The sequence below is a fragment of the Oncorhynchus gorbuscha genome, unplaced genomic scaffold (genome assembly GCF_021184085.1).
Source record: "Oncorhynchus gorbuscha isolate QuinsamMale2020 ecotype Even-year unplaced genomic scaffold, OgorEven_v1.0 Un_scaffold_1718, whole genome shotgun sequence".
NCBI lineage: Eukaryota > Metazoa > Chordata > Actinopteri > Salmoniformes > Salmonidae > Oncorhynchus > Oncorhynchus gorbuscha.
The window spans coordinates 50,001-75,368 of NW_025746414.1; the positions used below are offsets into that span (position 1 = coordinate 50,001).

General features: G+C 44.1%; 1 protein-coding gene across 1 annotated transcript; it reads left to right on the plus strand.

Moving 5' to 3' along the window:
* Window positions 1-5,302: 5,302 nt before the first annotated feature.
* LOC124023913 lies at window positions 5,303-8,148 on the plus strand. Its single transcript, XM_046338079.1, has 3 exons — window positions 5,303-5,555; window positions 5,843-5,959; window positions 6,138-8,148. Exon 3 carries the CDS (start codon window positions 7,127-7,129, stop codon window positions 8,135-8,137), a length of 1,011 nt encoding a protein of 336 aa, XP_046194035.1. The 5' UTR covers window positions 5,303-5,555; window positions 5,843-5,959; window positions 6,138-7,126; the 3' UTR covers window positions 8,138-8,148.
* The last annotated feature ends 17,220 nt before the right edge of the window (window positions 8,149-25,368 follow it).

Sequence of the window (25,368 nt, forward strand, 5' to 3'; positions counted from 1 at the left end):
GCTAATACTATGTCTGCTAATGAGTTGAATAGGAGGAGGCTACACACATACACACTATAGTATCAGATACTATGTCTGTTAATGAGGAGGCTACACACATACACACTATAGTATCAGATACTATGTCTGCTAATGAGTTGAAATAGGAGGAGGCTACACACATACACACTATAGTATCAGATACTATGTCTGCTAATGAGTTGAATAGGAGGAGGCTACCTACATACACACTATAGTATCAGATACTATGTCTGCTAATGAGTTGAATAGGAGGAGGCTACACACATACACACTATAGTATCAGATACTATGTCTGTTAATGAGGAGGCTACAGACATACACACTATGGGGCGGCAGGGTAGCCTAGTGGTTAGAGCATTGGACTAGTAACCGAAAGGTTGCAAGTTGAAATCCCAGAGCTGACAAGGTACAAAATCTGTCGTTCTGCCCCTGAACAGGCAGTTAACCCACTGTTCCTAGGCAGTCATTGAAAATAAGAATTTGTTCTTAACTGACTTGCCTAGTAAAATAAAGGTAAAATAAAATAAAATAAAAAATGAGGAGGCAACACACATACACACTATAGTATCAGATACTATGTCTGCTAATGAGTTGAATAGGAGGAGGCTACACACATACACACTATAGTATCAGATACTATGTCTGCTAGTGAGTTGAATAGGAGGAGGCTACCTACATACACACTATAGTATCAGATACTATGTCTGTTAATGAGGAGGCTACACACATACACACTATAGTATCAGATACTATGTCTGCTAATGAGGAGGCTACACACATACACACTATAGTATCAGATACTATGTCTGCTAATGAGTTGAATAGGAGGAGGCTACCTACATACACACTATAGTATCAGATACTATGTCTGCTAATGAGTTGAATAGGAGGAGGCTACCTACATACACACTATAGTATCAGATACTATGTCTGCTAATGAGTTGAATAGGAGGAGGCTACCTACATACACACTATAGTATCAGATACTATGTCTGTTAATGAGGAGGCTACACACATACACACTATAGTATCAGATACTATGTCTGCTAGTGAGTTGAATAGGAGGAAGCTACCTACATACACACTATAGTATCAGATACTATGTCTGTTAATGAGGAGGCTACACACATACACACTATAGTATCAGATACTATGTCTGCTAATGAGTTGAATAGGAGGAGGCTACACACATACACACTATAGTATCAGATACTATGTCCGCTAATGAGTTGAATAGGAGGAGGCTACACACATACACACTATAGTATCAGATACTATGTCTGCTAATGAGGAGGCTACACACATACACACTATAGTATCAGATACTATGTCTGTTAATGAGGAGGCTACACACATACACACTATAGTATCAGATACTATGTCTGCTAATGAGTTGAATAGGAGTAGGCTACACACATACACACTATAGTATCAGATACTATGTCTGTTAATGAGGAGGCTACACACATACACACTATAGTATCAGATACTATGTCTGCTAATGAGGAGGCTACACACATACACACTATAGTATCAGATACTATGTCTGCTAATGAGGAGGCTACACACATATACACTATAGTATCAGATACTATGTCTGCTAATGAGGAGGCTACACACATACACACTATAGTATCAGATACTATGTCTGCTAATGAGTTGAATAGGAGGAGGCTACCTACATACACACTATAGTATCAGATACTATGTCTGCTAATGAGTTGAATAGGAGGAGGCTACCTACATACACACTATAGTATCAGATACTATGTCTGCTAATGAGTTGAATAGGAGGAGGCTACCTACATACACACTATAGTATCAGATACTATGTCTGCTAATGAGTTGAATAGGAGGAGGCTACACACATACACACTATAGTATCAGATACTATGTCTGCTAATGAGTTGAATAGGAGGAGGCTACACACATACACACTATAGTATCAGATACTATGTCTGCTAATGAGTTAAATAGGAGGAGGCTACACACATACACACTATAGTATCAGATACTATGTCTGCTAATACTATGTCTGCTAATGAGTTGAATAGGAGGAGGCTACACACATACACACTATAGTATCAGATACTATGTCTGTTAATGAGGAGGCTACACACATACACACTATAGTATCAGATACTATGTCTGCTAATGAGTTGAAATAGGAGGAGGCTACACACATACACACTATAGTATCAGATACTATGTCTGCTAATGAGTTGAATAGGAGGAGGCTACACACATACACACTATAGTATCAGATACTATGTCTGTTAATGAGGAGGCTACAGACATACACACTATGGGGCGGCAGGGTAGCCTAGTGGTTAGAGCATTGGACTAGTAACCGAAAGGTTGCAAGTTGAAATCCCAGAGCTGACAAGGTACAAAATCTGTCGTTCTGCCCCTGAACAGGCAGTTAACCCACTGTTCCTAGGCAGTCATTGAAAATAAGAATTTGTTCTTAACTGACTTGCCTAGTAAAATAAAGGTAAAATAAAATAAAATAAAAAATGAGGAGGCAACACACATACACACTATAGTATCAGATACTATGTCTGCTAATGAGTTGAATAGGAGGAGGCTACACACATACACACTATAGTATCAGATACTATGTCTGCTAGTGAGTTGAATAGGAGGAGGCTACCTACATACACACTATAGTATCAGATACTATGTCTGCTAATGAGGAGGCTACACACATACACACTATAGTATCAGATACTATGTCTGCTAATGAGGAGGCTACACACATACACACTATAGTATCAGATACTATGTCTGCTAATGAGTTGAATAGGAGGAGGCTACCTACATACACACTATAGTATCAGATACTATGTCTGCTAATGAGTTGAATAGGAGGAGGCTACCTACATACACACTATAGTATCAGATACTATGTCTGCTAATGAGTTGAATAGGAGGAGGCTACACACATACACACTATAGTATCAGATACTATGTCTGCTAGTGAGTTGAATAGGAGGAAGCTACCTACATACACACTATAGTATCAGATACTATGTCTGTTAATGAGGAGGCTACACACATACACACTATAGTATCAGATACTATGTCTGCTAATGAGTTGAATAGGAGGAGGCTACACACATACACACTATAGTATCAGATACTATGTCCGCTAATGAGTTGAATAGGAGGAGGCTACACACATACACACTATAGTATCAGATACTATGTCTGCTAATGAGGAGGCTACACACATACACACTATAGTATCAGATACTATGTCTGTTAATGAGGAGGCTACACACATACACACTATAGTATCAGATACTATGTCTGCTAATGAGTTGAATAGGAGTAGGCTACACACATACACACTATAGTATCAGATACTATGTCTGTTAATGAGGAGGCTACACACATACACACTATAGTATCAGATACTATGTCTGCTAATGAGGAGGCTACACACATACACACTATAGTATCAGATACTATGTGTGATATGTGCTGCTTCGTGTGATGTATTGTTGTCTCTTTCTGCTGTTGTCTGTGCCCAACAATGTTTGTACCCTGTTTTCTGCTGCTACTTTGTTGCTACCATGTTGTTGTCATGTCTTGCTGCCTTGCTATGCTGTCATCTTAGGTCTCTCTTTAGGTAGTGTTGTGTTGTCTCTTGTTGTGATGTGTGTTTTTGTCCTATATTTTTATGTAATTTATTTTTATTTTTAATCTCAGCCCCCGTCCCCGCAGGATGACTTTTGCCTTTTGGTAGGCCGTCATTGTAAATAAGAATTTGTTGTTAACTGACTTGCCAAGTTAAATAAAGGTTAAATAAATAAATATGTCTGCTAGTGTGTTGAATGATCCTCCTCTCCACCCTCTCCGAGTTGGGCATCTCCGGCGCGGCCCACGGTTGGATTGCGTCCTACCTGACAGGTCGCTCCTACCAGGTGGCGTGGCGAGAATCTGTCTCCTCACCACGCGCTCTCACCACTGGTGTCCCCCAGGGCTCTGTTCTAGGCCCTCTCCTATTCTCGCTATACACCAAGTCACTTGGCTCTGTCATAACCTCACATGGTCTCTCCTATCATTGCTATGCAGACGACACACAATTAATCTTCTCCTTTCCCCCTTCTGATGACCAGGTGGCAAATCGCATCTCTGCATGTCTGGCAGACATATCAGTGTGGATGACGGATCACCACCTCAAGCTGAACTTCGGCAAGACGGAGCTGCTCTTCCTCCCGGGGAAGGACTGCCCGTTCCATGATCTCGCCATCACGGTTGACAACTCCATTGTGTCCTCCTCCCAGAGCGCTAAGAACCTTGGCGTGATCCTGGACAACACCCTGTCGTTCTCAACTAACATCAAGGCGGTGGCCCGTTCCTGTAGGTTCATGCTCTACAACATCCGCAGAGTACGACCCTGCCTCACACAGGAAGCGGCGCAGGTCCTAATCCAGGCACTTGTCATCTCCCGTCTGGATTACTGCAACTCGCTGTTGGCTGGGCTCCCTGCCTGTGCCATTAAACCCCTACAACTCATCCAGAACGCCGCAACCCGTCTAGTGTTCAACCTTCCCAAGTTCTCTCACGTCACCCCGCTCCTCCGCTCTCTCCACTGGCTTCCAGTTGAAGCTCGCATCCGCTACAAGACCATGGTGCTTGCCTATGGAGCTGTGAGGGAAACGGCACCTCAGTACCTCCAGGCTCTGATCAGGCCCTACACCCAAATAAGGGCACTGCGTTCATCCACCTCTGGCCTGCTCGCTTCCCTACCACTGAGGAAGTACAGTTCCCGCTCAGCCCAGTCAAAACTGTTCGCTGCTCTGGCTCCCCAATGGTGGAACAAACTCCCTCACGACGCCAGGACAGCGGAGTCAATCACCACCTTCCGGAGACACCTGAAACCCCACCTCTTTAAGGAATACCTAGGATAGGATAAAGTAATCCTTCTCACCCCCCCCCTTAAAATATTTAGATGCACTATTGTAAAGTGGCTGTTCCACTGGATGTCATAAGGTGAATGCACCAATTTGTAAGTCGCTCTGGATAAGAGCGTCTGCTAAATGACTTAAATGTAAATGTAAATAGTAGGCGATTCCAAAATAACTGGAGAAGGCTAAACACAGAGCTGATCATAAGTGGAGAAATACATGTTTGATAACCAGTATATGATTGGAAATATATGCACAATTATAATCCTATCGTTTATTTCGCCTTCATTACCCATTTACACACGGTTTACAGGTCACGACTCTTATGTTGAAGGATTTTTCAACCCAACATGACGTCACCCGGAAGTTATTGCCTCGGTGGCGTCAAATAGTTTTCCACCGATATTCTCATCCCAACAAACAAATGATTTCAGGTAGCTAGGAAATTCGTTTAAATGTGTTTTACATTTTCAGTTTGAACTTTAATGAGTTATTTAAATAACGCATGTCTCAGACAAACTCTTGAGTCTTTTAGAGTGTTTGTTATCCTAGCTTGTAAAGCTAGCTAACATTACACTAGCCATTGTCTTGGGTTGGAAAGTGACGGCAGCTCAATAGGTTGGTATCTTTCTAGCTAGCTAACACTATGCATTGTGTTTTTTTTGTCCATAATATAGTATTTAGCTATTCCTTTTGACTACGCAAAGTTATACACTCGTATGTTGCTCTGGATAAGAGTATCTGCTAAATGTCTCAAATGTAAGCTAGCTTGCAATGTTTTACTACCACATCAGCGTGTTACTACCACATGTTCACATTGCACCTCTTTCCCAAATGTGGTATAACCTGTTTGTTTTTTAAACTCACCATTTATACCGCCTCTGGTTCTACTGACCCACCTCTAGCCCACCATGTCTGAACCGGGTTCTGGCTGTGGCGTTCCAGTCCAGAGAAGCTCACAGCCTGGTCCAGAGACGGTGTCGGTGAAGCTGGAGGACTGCGGTCAAACACTGGAACTCAATGTGATTTGAGATTTTTTTTTTAAATAGCTGATTTGGCAGTACCTTTCAAAGAATCTGTCCACAATTCACAGATTTCACAATCAATCTTTGACTGACAACAGAGCAGAGAGTTAGAAGTTAAAAAGTTAAAAAAAACGTTTCTGATTGTAATCCCACATCTGTTAATATATTCCCACAGGAGAGAGCTCCAACTCAGGCTCACTCAGCGAGCCCAGTACCACAGTATCAGGAAACCAGCAACAACACGAGGGAGGAACTCAAGGCAGAAACATCACCACTGCTTGGACTGCTTCACTCGTTTCTGTGATCCAGAGGAGTTGAGACACACTTGTAAAGACCGCAGCCACGGTGTAACATGTCCTCCCAAACGGAAGACGACTTCCAGCTCCTTCTCACCAATCCTCCCACCAGTCCTCCCACCAGTCCTCCCAAACGGAAGAAGACTTCCAGCTCCTTCTCACCAGTCCTCCCAAACGGAAGACGACTTCCAGCTCCTTCTCACCAGTCCTCCCAAACGGAAGAAGACTTCCAGCTCCTTCTCACCAATCCTCCCAAACGGAAGAATACTTCCAGCTCCTTCTCACCAGTCCTCCCAAACGGAAGAAGACTTCCAGCTCCTTCTCACCAGTCCTCCCAAACGGAAGAAGACTTCCAGCTCCTTCTCACCAGTCCTCCCAAACGGAAGAAGACTTCCAGCTCCTTCTCACCAGTCCTCCCAAACGGAAGAAGACTTCCAGCTCCTTCTCACCAGTCCTCCCAAACGGAAGAAGACTTCCAGCTCCTTCTCACCAGTCCTCCCAAACGGAAGAAGACTTCCAGCTCCTTCTCACCAGTCCTCCCAAACGGAAGAAGACTTCCAGCTCCTTCTCACCAGTCCTCCCAAACGGAAGAAGACTTCCAGCTCCTTCTCACCAGTCCTCCCAAACGGAAGAAGACTTCCAGCTCCTTCTCACCAGTCCTCCCAAACGGAAGAAGACTTCCAGCTCCTTCTCACCAGTCCTCCCAAACGGAAGAAGACTTCCAGCTCCTTCTCACCAATCCTCTCACCAGTCCTCTCACCAATCCTCTCACCAATCCTCTCACCAATCCTCTCACCAGTCCTTCCACAATTTTCTTTCATCATCGTGTCAGCTATTGGGGATCCTAGTAAACATAAAGATATATCTGATGTTTAAGTTCGTCTTTGAGGCGATGTGCGAGGAGGGAGACTCCAGACTCCAGAGGCATTACGACGCTCACGGCTTCTTTAAGCACCCAAGAGGCTATGTACAAAACAAACTGTTTGACTGTATGCACGAGGTGTACAAAGAGGCGATTACCAAGGAGGTGTGGGCGGCTAGCTTCGTAGCGGTGCAGGTGGACGGCATGCCGTGGACAGGGGAGGTCTCCTCCGGGGTGATATTGCCCCTAGCTACAGATCTAGGATCAGCTTCCCCAATCCCAACTGTGACCATTAGTGTGGCCCAAGATCAGCTTCTTGGGCTAACAATCTACTCCAGTATGCCACAGCAGGTTTCTGTCGTGCTACGGTACACGCTTCCAGACAATACTGTCACGGAGAGGTTTTGGGAGTTTGTGGACCTAAAGGATAAAATGGCTGCCGGTCTCACCAAGGCAGTCAAGGACTCGCTGGAGCCACTGAATCTGGAGCACAAGCTGATTGGTCAGACGTACGACGGGGCTGACGTACCCGACCTGGAAACTCACCTGAAACTCACCTATCCCAGCGCTACGCATCACACTCCCGCTACGCATCACACTCCAGCAGATCTGCTCGGCGACAGCAACTCAACTCAAAAGTTTTTTTTTGCAGATTTTTCTTTTGTTTTGAAACTTTCTTCAAAGATCAGCCAAAATAGAGCTACAGCTGCAGGGTGGAACTGTAAGCGAGAAACGGTCAGTGTGGTTTGGGAGAATCGCATTGCTCTTCTGAAGTGTGTGGAGGATATTAGGACACAGCCGATGTGGGACCAGGACTCTATCAGAGAGGCTTACGGCCTGTCAGCCAAACTCAGGGACCCCACGTTCCTACAACTACTGCAATGTTTCTATTGGGTCATGCAGGAGGTGGATGTTCTCACTGTCAACATACACAGGAGGGATGTTGTCGTGGCGGACATCGAACAGGCAGTTGATAGTTTTCGAGAAGTACGTTCAAGCCCAACAGGGGAGAGCTGAGGCCACAGCACACGTAGACCCCACGTCGGACAACGACAAGAGAGAGAGACACAGAGAACTGCAGCGGTCATGAGGACGGCATGTGACGTCATCGTCACACATGTGCATCACAGGTTTTCTTAAAATAGCGACCATTTTAATCGCAGCCAAACTGGTGAATCCCATGCTTTTCTCTAAGTTCGTAGGCTGTTTCCCGTGCTCAGCCCTACAGTGTGCTGCCAAGCTATGGTGGTTAACACTGGGAAGCTGAAAGATGAATTGACCTCTCTGTACCAACACACGGAGCTCCACAGGGGTACAACAGCTCTGTCATCACTGAAAACAATCTGCGAGCTCCAGGATGTTTTGTCAGAGACTGTCTCTCTTCTCAAAATCATCATCACCACTCCCATGCAGACCGCCGAGTCTGACAGAAGGTTCCCCACTCTGAAGAGAATCCAGGCATTGCCGTGTTCTCGGAACACCTCGGGTTCCGCGGTCGCTTGGCAACAGAACAACGGCAGGCTAAATGCACTGTCCATGCTCTCTGTCGAGAAGGACTTCATTCAAGCACTCAGGTCAGATTTTCACGACAAGGTCGTTGATAAGTTTGTCCAAAATAAAACCTGCCCTGGAGCCTTCCTGTTTAAATGAGCAGCACAGCATCTGAGAAGGCTTGGGCTGTGTCTTTATATAGTATATACTGGGGCTGTGTCTTTATATAGTATATACTGGGGCTGAGTCTTTATATAGTATATACTGGGGCTGTGTCTCTATATAGTATATACTGGGGCTGAGTCTTTATATAGTATATACTGGGGCTGAGTCTTTATATAGTATATACTGGGGCTGAGTCTTTATATAGTATATACTGGGGCTGTGTCTATATATAGTATACACTGGGGCTGTGTCTTTATATAGTATATACTGGGGCTGTGTCTTTATATAGTATATACTGGGGCTGAGTCTTTATATAGTATATACTGGGGCTGTGTCTTTATATAGTATATACTGGGGCTTTGTCTTTATATAGTATATACTGGGGCTGTGTCTTTATATAGTATATACTGGGGCTGTGTCTTTATATAGTATATACTGGGGCTGTGTCTTTATATAGTATATACTGGGGCTGTGTCTTTATATAGTATATACTGGGGCTGTGTCTTTATATAGTATATACTGGGGCTGAGTCTCTATATAGTATATACTGGGGCTGTGTCTTTATATAGGATATACTGGGGCTGTGTCTTTATATAGGATATACTGGGGCTGTGTCTTTATATAGTATATACTGGGGGCTGTGTCTTTATATAGTATATACTGGGGCTGTGTCTTTATATAGTATATACTGGGGCTGTGTCTTTATATAGTATATACTGGGGCTGTGTCTGTATATAGTACATACTGGGGCTGAGTCTCTATATAGTATATTCTGGGGCTGTGTCTGTATATAGTACATACTGGGGCTGTGTCTTTATATAGTACATACTGGGGCTGTGTCTTTATATAGTATATTCTGGGGCTGTGTCTTTATATAGTATATACTGGGGCTGTGTCTTTATATAGTATATACTGGGGGCTGAGTCTATATATAGTATATACTGGGGCTGTGTCTTTATATAGTATATACTGGGGCTGTGTCTTTATATAGTATATACTGGGGCTGTGTCTTTATATAGTATATACTGGGGCTGTGTCTTTATATAGTATATACTGGGGCTGTGTCTTTATATAGTATATACTGGGGCTGTGTCTTTATATAGTATATATAAGAAGCTTTATTTAACTAGGCAAGTCAGTTAAGAACAAATTCTTATTTACAATGATGGCCTACCTGGGACAGTGGGTTAACTGCCTTGTTCAGGGGCAGAACGATAGATTTTTTATCTTGAGTGAGTGTTATATGGTATTTGTTCATGTATTTTTTTCAAATAAACTATAAGGGAGTTCTACTCCAGTCTAGATGGTGGCGGAAGTGCAACATGTATTGGATGCCAAACGCCGTTCAACCACACCGAAGAAGAAGACGCATTTCCGGCAGAAGCAGGACTCTACGCTGATTCGACGCTCACGAACATTTTCTGCCGCATCTCATCAACCAGACCAAACGCACTCGGGAAGTGGATGAATGTTTCCGCTTGCTCTACGAGACCTTCGCCATTTCATCAAGTTCTTCTCGGCTAATTAATTAGCTACAGGAAATCAGTTCAAGGTAACCTATTGCTAATTTCAAAAACATGTTAAACGTGAGCTTGTAGCACGGTCTGTAAACTAACGCATTTACATGATTAAACAGCAGTGGTTTCCGCGGCCTGGTTTTGTTGTTCCCCCAGCTAGTTAGCTGTTAGCCAGTTAGCAACACATCTCCCGTTCAACCCGTTTGTGTCGATAGCTAGCTAACAAACTAACATTTTGGGGTAACGGTTGAAGTGACTTTTACTTAATAGTTAGCCACCTGTCGTCTCATTGTGAGTAAACTGACTGTGGCGAGGCATTAGCTAACCAGCCGACCGCCAGCTCATTGTTTAGCCACATATAGCTAAACAAAATGTCTATAACTACAGCAACGTTAATCTGAACCACTGTAGGAAGCTAAATTGACTGGGTTAACCGTTGCTAAACTCTTGCTATCTGTTATGAAAACAGCTAATCCCTGAACCGTTTTCCACAATTTATTAATTTGCATGATAACGTTATGTCGACATAACTTGTAGTAATTGTATTGTTTCGATCAAAAAAATAATGGCGCTGTGAAGCAGGCACACAAGCGTTTCGCTACACTCAAAATAGCATCTGATAAATACGTGTATGTGACCAAAACAATTTGATTTGAAGAGTAACTAAATACTTCCGGGTCACGTTTTTTTTAATCCTTCAGAATAAGAGAGTCGTCATTGTATACTTATGCAATAAGGCCAGAGGAGGTGTGGTATATGGCAAATATACCACCAGCTGAGGGCTGTTCTTGTGCGCCACGTGGCGTGCCTGGATATAGTGGTGGGAGGTCGAATCCATTCCTTGTTAAGCTTCGATTCCACTAGGAATCAACCCCTTAAGGAAACTATTGGCTGTAGTCTACTTTGAAAACAAACTCACAGCAAAGAAAGAGCGAGGGGGAGAGAGATGGGGGGGGCACAGCCAGAACCATGCATTGGTAATCAAAAGAAGTAGGCTATCGCAATACTGTATTTGCACAAGTTCACTAAAGTAGGGGCTATCAACACACTAAACACACACTAGCGTTTTTAATAGTGAAGAGAAAGAAGAGTCAGCGAGTTAGACAGAGGATCATCGGGGCAACCACAACCGTGCACATAGGCTAAATCTTGGTTATCTGTCTAGCAATGCATCATAAATTCACCAAAAGTATATATTAGGCTATCAATGACTGGTTAAGCTATTCTTCGTGGTGCCAGTGTATTGAAGTTGAACATGGACAAATGCATCAGTTTAATTAGCCCTAAATATGCATTAAAGCGGGTTTGGGAGTCGAGCAAGAGTCTGCTCCAACCGCGCGGGGAGTCTGCGCCAACCGCGCGGGGAGTCTGCGCCAACCGCGCGGGGAGTCTGCGCCAACCGCGCGGGGAGTCTGCGCCAACCGCGCGGGGAGTCTGCGCCAACCGCGCGGGGAGTCTGCGCCAACCGCGCGGGGAGTCTGCGCCAACCGCGCGGGGAGTCTGCGCCAACCGCGCGGGGAGTCTGCGCCAACCGCGCGGGGAGTCTGCGCCAACCGCGGGGAGTCTGCGCCAACCGCGCGGGAGTCTGCGCCAACCGCGCGGGAGGAGTCTGCGCCAACCGCGCGGGGAGTCTGCGCCAACCGCGCGGGGAGTCTGCGCCAACCGCGCGGGGAGTCTGCGCCAACCGCGCGGGGAGTCTGCGCCAACCGCGCGGGGAGTCTGCGCCAACCGCGCGGGGAGTCTGCGCCAACCGCGCGGGGAGTCTGCTCCGGCTACCTGGACACAACCCTTGGCCATGGGCTCCGGAGTGGCCCAGTGATCCAAGGCACTGCATCTCAGTGCTAGATGCGCAACTACAGACACCCTGGTTCAAATCCAGCTGTATCACAATCGTCCGTGGTTGGGAGTCCCATAGGGCGTCGCACAATTGGCCCGGCGTCATCTGGGTTTGGCCGGTGTTGGCCGTCATTGTAAATCAGGACTGACTTGCCTAGTTAAATAAAGGTATAAAACAAACAAAAAAACACCTTATGCTATTATAAACTGGTTACCAAAGTAATTAGACCAGTAAAAATATTGGTCTCATCATACCCGCGGTGTACTTAAGGGATAATCAACGAGGGTTATTTCTATGGAAAATAATGAGGGACGTGGAAGGTGTTTTCAGGGAACTGATAAAACTTACTTATTTTCCAGAGAACCCATAGAGAACCCATAGAGAACCCATAGAGAACCCATAGAGAACCCATAGAGCCCTGCGTTGATGATCCCTTTCATACCACGGCTATAATTTAACAACATTTGCCGGTAGAAATGTGTTCAATATCCACTGAAGTAGCTAGCAAGTTTTTCTAGATAGCTACAGTAGTTGCTGTGGTAACCAAACAGACTTGCTTGTTTAGCTAACCAAATCACCAGTCCTAGCTTGCCATTATGAAAATCGAATTCAACAATACCAATACTGTTTTCAATTAGACTTTTGCAGTTCAAACAAAACTTGTAAAAATGAACTATAGCAATTTTATTATAAGAGATCATATTAAAGAGATGCCAATCATGTTAAATCCAGTTTGACCCAAAGTTTAATTTGAGTTTTTTTTACTGAGGTATTAGTCGTGAAATTTGACATCTAACTACAATGTTTGGAGCAGTATTTCATTTGAATTTGCATTACAAGGAGTCTGTCGTTGAATGACAACAAGCCTTCCCCACAGTTGACCAATCACAGACGGGCGTAGACTTCGGATACTAGACTTCAGCTTGCCTCAAGAAAATTGTGTACGCTCGAACAGTCAAAGGGGAAGAAACATACAAACAAAAATCTCATCAAAATATATGGGCAAATTGTTTCTACTGGGAAGCATATGGCAAGCTAAGGGATGGTTGATTGATCAAGAGCATTGTCTCTCCGTTGACCCAGTCAGTCATTTAACAGAACCAAGACGTTCTAAGGAAGGTCCAATCATTTTTCTTGTTAGACCCAACTTTTCAGAATATTAATGACGTTCTGCGCGATGCGGAAGCTGCTGGCAAGTTAGGGACTTTGTTGCTGCATTTAGAGTTTGTTGACCCCTCGTTACTTTTAGTGACAAATTCAGCTACTTTTTTAGGCTGCCATTGGGAAGTTTTCTATGGTTTTGATTAGATATTACATTTTTGGACAATATCTGATATTTTCCTTGCCTTTAAAAATAAACTATACCGATGTATTTAAAAAAAATTGCGGCCTTTGAACTATGAGTAGTTAAATAGTTGAAATGCACACAGTTATTTTTTGGGCATTTACGTATGTCCCCATTACCAGTAAAACATAATCAAAACCCATTTCTTTCACTTACTTGCTGTGCTGTTTCGTTGTTCATTTGTTCAGTCGTTTAATTCTCAACCGGGATTTCATCATACATGTCAAGCAGTAAAGTTTCAGCTCTGTCTGTCCGTGGCGCCTCTTCCTCGGTGAGCACTGTCACTGTCTGTTTACATCTTGTCCAGCTGTGTCTAACATTTCACGTAAACCCTGTTTCTTGTCTGCATCGAAGTAGGGGGTCTTGTACCTAGCATGGTGGCGACACAGTAAAGTGGCTCAGAGAGAATGCCTGTTAAAGAAGTAGCGGGTCTTGTACCTAGCATCGAGCATGGTGGCAACACAGTAAAGAGGCTCAGAGAGAATGCCTGTTAAAGAAGTAGCGGGTCTTGTACCTAGCATCGAGCATGGTGGCAACACAGTAAAGAGGCTCAGAGAGAATGCCTGTTAAAGAAGTAGTGGGTCTTGTACCTAGCATCGAGCATGGTGGCAACACAGTAAAGAGGCTCAGAGAGAATGCCTGTTAAAGAAGTAGCGGGTCTTGTACCTAGCATCGAGCATGGTGGCAACACAGTAAAGAGGCTCAGAGAGAATGCCACCGAACCGCTTGTTCACAGCCTCTACTAGAATACTTTTCCAAGTTAACCCCAAATTCTGTCTTTTTTTTTTTTTTTTGGAGCAGGCATGAGAACCAGCACATTTTTTGAGCATGCAATACAGCTTTCCTCAGTATGAAATCCTTGTAGAACCGCTTTGCTGTCAGACTCGGAACGCTCATCGCCGGTCCAAATGTCAGTCGTGAAGCAAATGGCAGTGATGCAAGTAGCTCATAGACGTGTGTTTCAACAATACTCTGGTAGGGCAACATCTGAAAAACAGCTCCTACTTGGTAGTGTGGGCAACATCTGAAAAACATCTACTACTTGGTAGTGTGGGCAACATCTGAAAAACAGCTCCTACTTAGTAGTGTGGGCAACATCTGAAAAACAGCTCCTACTTGGTAGTGTGGGCAACATCTGAAAAACAGCTCCTACTTGGTAGTGTGGGCAACATCTGAAAAACAGCTCCTACTTGGTAGTGTGGGCAACATCTGAAAAACAGCTTCTACTTGGTAGTGTGGGCAACATCTAAAAAACAACTTCTACTTGGTAGTGTGGGCAACATCTGAAAAACAGCTTCTACTTGGTAGTGTGGGCAACATCTGAAAAACAGCTCCTACTTGGTAGTGTGGGCAACATCTGAAAAACAGCTCATACTTGGTAGTGTGGGCGACATCTGAAAAACAGCTCATACTTGGTAGTGTGGGCAACATCTGAAAAACAGCTCATACTTGGTAGTGTGGGCGACATCTGAAAAACAGCTCATACTTGGTAGTGTGGGCAACATCTGAAAAACAGCTCCAACTTGGTAGTGTGGGCAACATCTGAAAAACAGCTCCTACTTGGTAGTGTGGGCAACATCTGAAAAACAGCTCCTACTTGGTAGTGTGGGCAACATCTGAAAAACAGCTCCTACTTGGTAGTGTGGGCAACATCTGAAAAACAGCTCCTACTTGGTAGTGTGGGCAACATCTGAAAAACAGCTCCTACTTGGTAGTGTGGGCAACATCTGAAAAACAGCTCCTACTTGGTAGTGTGGGCAACATCTGAAAAACAGCTCATACTTGGTAGTGTGGGCAACATCTGAAAAACAGCTCATACTTGGTAGTGTGGGCGACATCTGAAAAACAGCTCATACTTGGTAGTGTGGGCAACATCTGAAAAACAGCTCCAACTTGGTAGTGTGGGCAACATCTGAAAAACAGCTCCTACTTGGTAGTGTGGGCAACATCTGAAAAACAGCTCCTACTTGGTAGTGTGGGCAACATCTGAAAAACAGCTCCTACTTGGTAGTGTGGGCAACATCTGAAAAACAGCTCCTACTTGGTAGTGTGGGCAACATCTGAAAAACAGCTCCTACTTGGTAGTGTGGGCAACATCTGAAAAACAGCTTCTACTTGGTAGTGTGGGCAACATCTGAAAAACAGCTCATACTTGGTAGTGTGGGCAACATCTGAAAAACAGCTCCTACTTGGTAGTGTGGGCAACATCTGAAAAACAGCTTCTACTTGGTAGTGTGGGCAACATCTGAAAAACAGCTCCTACTTGGTAGTGTGGGCAACATCTGAAAAACAGCTCCTACTTGGTAGTGTGGGCAACATCTGAAAAACAGCTCCTACTTGGTAGTGTGGGCAACATCTGAAAAACAGCTCCTACTTGGTAGTGTGGGCAACATCTGAAAAACAGCTCCTACTTGGTAGTGTGGGCAACATCTGAAAAACAGCTCCTACTTGGTAGTGTGGGCAACATCTGAAAAACAGCTGCTACTTGGTAGTGTGGGCAACATCTGAAAAACAGCTCCTACTTGGTAGTGTGGGCAACATCTGAAAAACAGCTCTTACTTGGTAGTGTGGGCAACATCTGAAAAACAGCTCCTACTTGGTAGTGTGGGCAACATCTGAAAAACAACTCCTACTTGGTAGTGTGGGCAACATCTGAAAAACAGCTTCTACTTGGTAGTGTGGGCAACATCTGAAAAACATCTCATACTTGGTAGTGTGGGCAACATCTGAAAAACAACTCCTACTTGGTAGTGTGGGCAACATCTGAAAAACAGCTTCTACTTGGTAGTGTGGGCAACATCTGAAAAACAGCTCCTACTTGGTAGTGTGGGCAACATCTGAAAAACAGCTCCTACTTGGTAGTGTGGGCAACATCTGAAAAACAGCTCCTACTTGGTAGTGTGGGCAACATCTGAAAAACAGCTCCTACTTGGTAGTGTGGGCAACATCTGAAAAACAGCTCCTACTTGGTAGTGTGGGCAACATCTGAAAAACAGCTCCTACTTGGTAGTGTGGGCAACATCTGAAAAACAGCTCCTACTTGGTAGTGTGGGCAACATCTGAAAAACAGCTCCTACTTGGTAGTGTGGGCAACATCTGAAAAACAGCTCCTACTTGGTAGTGTGGGCAACATCTGAAAAACAGCTCCTACTTGGTAGTGTGGGCAACATCTGAAAAACAGCTCCTACTTGGTAGTGTGGGCAACATCTGAAAAACAGCTCCTACTTGGTAGTGTGGGCAACATCTGAGAAACAGCTCCTACTTGGTAGTGTGGGCAACATCTGAGAAACAGCTCCTACTTGGTAGTGTGGGCAACATCTGAGAAACAGCTCCTACTTGGTAGTGTGGGCAACATCTGAAAAACAGCTCCTACTTGGTAGTGTGGGCAACATCTGAAAAACAGCTCCTACTTGGTAGTGTGGGCAACATCTGAAAAACAGCTCCTACTTGGTAGTGTGGGCAACATCTGAAAAACAGCTCCTACTTGGTAGTGTGGGCAACATCTGAAAAACAGCTCCTACTTGGTAGTGTGGGCAACATCTGAAAAACAGCTTCTACTTGGTAGTGTGGGCAACATCTGAAAAACAGCTCCTACTTGGTAGTGTGGGCAACATCTGAAAAACAGCTCCTACTTGGTAGTGTGGGCAACATCTGAAAAACAGCTCCTACTTGGTAGTGTGGGCAACATCTGAAAAACAGCTCCTACTTGGTAGTGTGGGCAACATCTGAAAAACAGCTCCTACTTGGTAGTGTGGGCAACATCTGAAAAACAGCCTCTACTTGGTAGTGTGGGCAACATCTGAAAAACAGCCTCTACTTGGTAGTGTGGGCAACATCTGAAAAACAGCTCCTACTTGGTAGTGTGGGCAACATCTGAAAAACAGCTCCTACTTGGTAGTGTGGGCAACATCTGAAAAACATCTCCTACTTGGTAGTGTGGGCAACATCTGAAAAACATCTCCTACTTGGTAGTGTGGGCAACATCTGAAAAACATCTCCTACTTGGTAGTGTGGGCAACATCTGAAAAACAGCCTCTACTTGGTAGTGTGGGCAACATCTGAAAAACAGCCTCTACTTGGTAGTGTGGGCAACATCTGAAAAACATCTCCTACTTGGTAGTGTGGGCAACATCTGAAAAACAGCTCCTACTTGGTAGTGTGGGCAACATCTGAAAAACAGCTCCTACTTGGTAGTGTGGGCAACATCTGAAAAACAGCCTCTACTTGGTAGTGTGGGCAACATCTGAAAAACAGCTCCTACTTGGTAGTGTGGGCAACATCTGAAAAACAGCTCCTACTTGGTAGTGTGGGCAACATCTGAAAAACAGCTCCTACTTGGTAGTGTGGGCAACATCTGAAAAACAGCTCCTACTTGGTAGTGTGGGCAACATCTGAAAAACAGCCTCTACTTGGTAGTGTGGGCGACATCTGAAAAACAGCTCCTACTTGGTAGTGTGGGCAACATCTGAAAAACAGCTCCTACTTGGTAGTGTGGGCAACATCTGAAAAACAGCCTCTACTTGGTAGTGTGGGCAACATCTGAAAAACAGCTCCTACTTGGTAGTGTGGGCAACATCTGAAAAACAGCTCCTACTTGGTAGTGTGGGCAACATCTGAAAAACAGCTCCTACTTGGTAGTGTGGGCAACATCTGAAAAACAGCTCCTACTTGGTAGTGTGGGCAACATCTGAAAAACAGCCTCTACTTGGTAGTGTGGGCGACATCTGAAAAACAGCTCCTACTTGGTAGTGTGGGCAACATCTGAAAAACAGCTCCTACTTGGTAGTGTGGTACCGGTGCTCGACCAGTTGGGGAAAGCCAACATCATCCAAGACAGAACGGTTGATTGTTAAGGACAATGAATTACATTATCTTGACATTAATGGATTTAGTCTTTTGAGTTGTCTAGCTGAAATGTTTTTTTTAATCTTTCAAATGACTGCTGGACTTGTTGACTGCTCCATCCACACAGCAGACATTGTGGGCTGGGTTAGGAATGCTGTGTAGCTCTATATTTGTTGTGGCGTCATTACGTCATCTACCTACGTTATAAAAGGTATGGCACGTCAGCGTTAAACTAGACAGCGGGTTGATGTTGGCATTGTGGGCTGGTAGGTTAGGAATGCTGTGTTGCACGTGTAGAGCTATATTTGTTGTAGTGTCATTACGTCATCTACCTACGTTATATAGGTATGGCACGTCAGCTTTATACAAGACAGCGGGTCGATGTTGGCATTTTTAGCTAATATCGGCCAATTCCAATACTCTTAATGACCTATATCGTGCATCCCTAATTTTGATAGCATTTAGCGACTTTTCCCACTCAGTTCTGCTGCGAAAGCTGTCTGTGTAACGGAAGTCACAGCAACGGCACACACAGGCAGAGAAGCACAAGGGGAGGGGGTGAAAACGCTACATCGGGGACCAAATAGCGATTCTCACTGAAATTGTTGGCAACACTGTGCGGAAGAAAGAGCGAAACAAACAGCATGTTGAATATAGTGGCATGATGAAGCCTAAGGAACTGTTGAATATAGTGGCGTGATAAAGCCTAAGGAACTGTTGAATATAGTGGCATGATAAAGCCTAAAGAACTGTTGAATATAGTGGCGTGATAAAGCCTAAGGAACTGTTGAATATAGTGGCATGATAAAGCCTAAGGAACTGTTGAATATAGTGGCATGATAAAGCCTAAGGAACTGTTGAATATAGTGGCATGATAAAGCCTAAGGAACTGTTGAATATAGTGGCATGATAAAGCCTAAGGAACTGTTGAATATAGTGGCATGATAAAGCCTAAGGAACTGTTGAATATAGTGATAAAGCCTAAGGAACTGTTGAATATAGTGGCATGATAAAGCCTAAGGAACTGTTGAATATAGTGGCATGATAAAGCCTAAAGAACTAGGATCCAACGGAAATAACTTCATAAAATAAAAATGTGACTTAACTGAAATCTCGGACCGTCTCCGACTAAAATGACAATTTAAAGTAAAAATCTTGGTCGACCCAGAGTTGCCTGTTCTTTGAACTTTTCCATGTATAGACACATCCTATGTGTTTTAATCAAATATATTCATTTAGCTTGTCTGATGCTTTAAGCACACTGTTTGATTTATTAATTAAGACACAAATTACTAGAGGGAGTCCAACCAGCAATTTATTTGAATGTGGTGAGCCAGGCTCAGACTTGCTGTACTGTGTTAAAAACATTTTTTAAAGATTGCAAGTGACAGACTAGCCCCCGTTGTCTCGCCTCCCTGCGGCAGTGACCACCACAGAACATAGTGTTTATCGCGCTGTCCGTGTGGCCTAAACTGCGACATCATTTTAGCCATTTCTGACTGAACAGTAATGTTCCCAAAAATCCCCCATTTAGTTTAGGATAAACATTCCCTAATCCCTCAACCCTTGCTCTCTTTATGTGAGACGTATGCACGTGACCAACAGGGCCTGACCTAAAGCATATCATAATCACAAAAGGGAAGTTGGTTTATAACTAACCTCCAAAAACCATAACCGTAGAAAATGGATGCAGAGGACTTTTATTGGTTGCTCAGGAGGTAAAGGGGAAGTCAGATGTGCGGAATAAATGTGACTAGTTGTTTGTAAATACTGGAGATCAAGAAAAAGAAGGTAAAGAGCAAGAGCTGCGTGTCTATTATGTCATGCCAGAAGGTGCTGTATAGATATAACCGTTACTCATCCATTCACAGTAACCGTTACTCATCCATTCACAGTAACCGTTATTCATCCATTCACAGTAACCGTTACTCATCCATTCACAATAACTGTTACTCATCCAATCACAATAACCGTTACTCATCCATTCACAATAACTGTTACTCATCCATTCACAATAACTGTTACTCATCCAATCACAATAACCGTTACTCATCCAATCACAATAACTGTTACTCATCCATTCACAATAACCGTTACTCATCCATTCACAATAACCGTTACTCATCCATTCACAGTAACCGTTACTCATCCATTCACAATAACCGTTACTCATCCATTCACAATAACCGTTACTCATCCAATCACAATAACCGTTACTCATCCAATCACAATAACCGTTACTCATCCATTCACAATAACCGTTACTCATCCATTCACAGTAACCGTTACTCATCCATTCACAGTAACCGTTACTCATCCATTCACAGTAACCGTTACTCATCCATTCACAGTAACCGTTACTCATCCATTCACAGTAACCGTTACTCATCCAATCACAGTAACCGTTACTCATCCAATCACATAACCGTTACTCATCCAATCACAGTAACCGTTACTCATCCAATCACAGTAACCGTTACTCATCCAATCACAGTAACCGTTACTCATCCAATCACTCATCCACTCATCCAATCACAGTAACCGTTACTCATCATCCAATGTTACTCACAATAACCGTTACTCATCCAATGACAATAACAGTTACTCATCCAATCACAATAACAGTTACTCATCCAATCACAATAACAGTTACTCATCCAATCACAATAACCGTTACTCATCCAATCACAATAACCGTTACTCATCCAATCACAATAACCGTTACTCATCCAATCACAATAACCGTTACTCATCCAATCACAATAACCGTTACTCATCCATTCACAATAACCGTTACTCATCCATTCACAATAACCGTTACTCATCCAATCACAATAACCGTTACTCATCCAATCACAATAACCGTTACTCATCCAATCACAATAACCGTTACTCTCTAGCGGGAAACCTTCACTCTCCCAGACATTTAAAAATGAAACATGACCATTAGAAATGTGAGTGTGTGCTGACCCTGGTGCTAGAGGGGGTACACAGCTGGTACGCAGCTGGAGGTTGAATGTTTGAAGGTGTACGGGACTATAAAAAGTTTGGGAACCACTGTGTTCGACTGATGGGACTGTACCATCCACACCATTTGTCCACTCAGACAGGTGCGAATCAGAGTCTTGTACACCATGATACAGTGCATTCAGAAAGTATTCAGACCCCCTGACTTTTTCCACATTCTGTTATGTTACCGCCTCATTCTAAAATGGATTAAATACTCCCCCAATTTATTAAAAATAAAACATACCTTATTTACTTAAGTATTCAGACCTTTTCCTATGAGACTCGATATTGAGCCCAAGTGCATCCTGATTCCATTGATCATGCTTGAGATGTTTCTACAACTTGATTGTTGTTCACCTGCGGTAAATTCAATTGATTGATTGATTGGACATGATTTGGAAAAGCACACACCTGTCTATGTATGGCCCCAGAGTGGACAGTGCATGTCAGAGCAAAAACCTAGCCATGAGGTTGAAGGAATTGTCCGTAGAGCTCCGAGACAGGATTGTGTCGAGGCACAGATCTGGGGAAGGGTACCAAAACATTTCTGCACTATTGAATGTTCCCGAGAACACAGTGGCCTCCATCATCCTTAAATGGAAGAAGATTGGAACCACCAAGACTCTTCCTAGAGCTGGCCCCCCGGCCAGGTGACCAAGAACCCGATGGGCACTCTGACAGACCTCCAGAGTTCCACTGTGGAGATGGTTGTCCTTCTGGAAAGTTCTCCCATCTCTGCAGCACTCTACCAATCAAGTCTTTCCGGTAGAGTGGCCAGATGAAAGCCACTCCTCAGTAAAAGGCACATGACAGCCCGCTTGGAGTTTGCCAAAAGGCACCTAAAGGACTCTGACCAAACCAGATTGTCTGGTCTGATGAAACTAAAATTAAACTATTTGGCCTGAATGCCAAGCATCATGTCGGGAGGAAACTAGCCACCGCTCATCACCTGGCCAGTACCATCCCTACAGGGAAGCGTGGTGACAGCATCGTGCTGTGGGTATTTTTTTCAGTGGAATTATATCAAAATAACGGTGGCAACTTCCTCTGGAGGCGTCCTTTTTTAACTTAAAACCACCTCTTCCGAGCAAACATATCTATCTAGGTGTGCCTGAAGTCGGATTAAATCATTTTCCATCATTTAACTTGCTTAGATGATACATTTTTGTCTTTTCCAGAGCTATACCACGATCAAGGTTTGAAAGTCTCACGCTGAACTCTTTCGGTCTCCTCTTTTTTTTTTTTAGATCTACCCAACATACCATGTCTGGTTCTGGATGGGGTGTTCCCGCCCAGAGAAGCTCACAGCGGGCTCCAGAGGTGCTATTAGTGAAGCTGGGGGACTGCAATCAAACAGTGGAATTCAATGTGATTGTCAAAGAGGAGGAGGAGGAGAGAGAAATCAATGAGGGGGAGGGGGAAGAGCGAGAGGATGACAGGGACTCGGTTGACCCAGGTAAATTCAGGCTAACATCCTCTTTGGTTCAGAGAGGTAAACTACAAAGCAATGAGTTGGTCAGCTAACTTTGATAACCAATAGCTATTTTGAGTTGTTTTTCTGGTTCATTAAGAAATGTAAACTTAGGTTTTTGGTTGTTGAGTTAATTAGACCATGACAATGTCTATCATGGGGCGGCAGCGTAGCCTAGTGGTTAGAGCGTTGGACTAGTAACCGGAAGGTTGCGAGTTCAAACCCCCGAGCTGACAAGGTACAAATCTGTCGTTCTGCCCCTGAACAGGCAGTTAACCCACTGTTCCTAGGCCGTCATTGAAAATAAGAATATGTTCTTAACTGACTTGCCTGGTTAAATAAAGGTAAAAAATATATATATATATATATCTTTAAAAAAATATTTATGAATATTTAGGCAATTTATCTGGTTAGCTCATTGATTCTGCTTTTTGTAGTATACCCCTCAGGCTTCTGTATGTGTAAGAGGGAAGGCGAGTGCCAAAACAAAATGGCTACAGACCAATGGGCAATGCATTGTAATTCGACAATTGTATTATCTATGTGTGATGCAACAAGCCCATTGCAAAGTATTTATTTCAATACTCTGTTAATTCTAATGACTGAATCCTGCATTATTAAACTTAAAGCCTTTGTTCCTCTGTCTGTTTCTTACCCTAAATCTGTTCATATTCTTACAGGAGAGATGCCCAACTCAGACTCAGTCAACGAGCCCAGTTCCACAGCATCAAGACTGCCTGGTTGTGGGAGTTACCCCTGTCCTCAATGTGGAAAGTGTTTCAGTTCCTCAACTCATCTAAAGAATCATCAAAGAGTACACACTGGAGAGAAACCTTTTGACTGCTCGGCATGTGGGAAGAGTTTCAGTGAGAAAGTACATCTTAAGAGACATGAGAGAGTACATAGTGGAGAGAAGCCTTACCACGGCACCACGTGTCGGAAGAGCTTCAATCACTCAGGAAGCCTTAAGGAACACCAGCGACTACATACATGGGAGAAACCTTACCACTGCTCTCTTTGCGGGAAGTGTTTCAATCGAGCAGGAGACCTGAAAACTCATAAGAAATCACACAGTGGAAAGAAGCCTACCTGTACTTTCAATGTGATTGTCAAAGAGGAGGAGGAGGAGGAGGATGAGGAAATCGATAAGGAAAAGAGGGAAGAGCAGGAACCTAGTGGTGTAGTTGACCCAGATACATCAAGACTATCTGGTTGTGGTCGTTACCCCTGTCCTCAATGTGGGAAGAGTTTCAGTTCCTCTGGTAAGCTAAAGAATCATCAGAGTGTACACACTCGAGAGAAACCATTCCACAGTGCCACATGTGGGAAGAGTTTCAGTGTAAAAGTCAACCTCACGAGGCATGAGATTGTACATAGTGTAGAGAAGCCGTACCACTGCACCAAATGTGGGAAGAGCTTCATCATTCATTCTGGAAGCCTTACACATAGAGTACCTACAGGGGAGAAGCCTTACCACTGCTCTCTGTGTGGGGAGGGATTCACTCAGCTAAGAAGTCTTAAAAGTCATGAGAGAACATCCATTGGAGGGAAGCCTGCCTGTGCTTTTAATGTAATTGTCCAAGAGGAGGAGGGAGAAAAGAAAGAAGTTGAGGACAATAGCGGTGTAGTAGACAGTGCATGTCGGAGCAAAAAACAAGGCACGAGGTCGAAGGAATTGTCCGTAGAGCTCCGAGACAGGATTGTGTCGAGGCACAGATCTGGGGAAGGGTACCAAAAGATTTCTGCAGCATTGAAGGTCCCCAAGAACACAGTGGCCTCCATCATTATTAAATGGAAGAAGTTTGGAACCACCAAGACTCTTCCTAGACCTGGCCGCCCGACCAAACTGAGCAATTTGGGGAGAAGGGCCTTGGTCAGGGAGGTGACCAAGAACCCGATGGTCACTCTGACAAAGCTCCAGAGTTCCTCTGTGGAGATGGTTGTCCTTCTGGGAGGTTCTCCCATCTCTGCAGCACTCTACCAATCAGGCCTTTATGGTAGAGTGGCCAGATGGAAGCCACTCCTCAGTAAAAGGAACATGACAGCCCGCTTGGAGTTTGCCAAAAGGCACCTAAAGGACTCTCAGACCATGAGAAACAAGATTCTCTGGTCTGGTGAAAACAAGATTGAACTCTTTGGCCTGAATGCCAAGCGTCACATCACCATCCCCATGGTGAAGCATGGTGGTGGCAGCATCATGCTGTGGGGATGTTTTTCAGCTGCCGGGACTGGGAGACTAGTCAGGATTGAGGGAGAGATGAGCAGAGAAAAATACAGAGAGATCCTTGATGAAAACCTGCTCCAGAGTGCTCAGGACCTTAGACTGGGTCAAAGGTTCACCTTCCAACAGGACAACGACCCTAAGCACACAGCAAAGACAACCCAGGAGTGGCTTCGTGACAAGTCTCTGAATGTCCTTGAGTGGCCCAGCCAGAGCCCGGACTTGAACCCGATCGAAAATCTCTGGAGAGACCTGAAAATAGCTGTGCAGCGGCGCTCCCCATCCAACCTGACAGAGCTTGAGAGGATCTGCAGAGAAGAATGGGAGAAATTCCCCAAATACAGGTG

Excerpts from the sequence above, each read along its gene's own strand:
- LOC124023913 (XM_046338079.1), top strand. The coding sequence starts at position 7,127 with ATGTTTAAGTTCGTCTTTGAGGCGATGTGCGAGGAGGGAGACTCCAGA.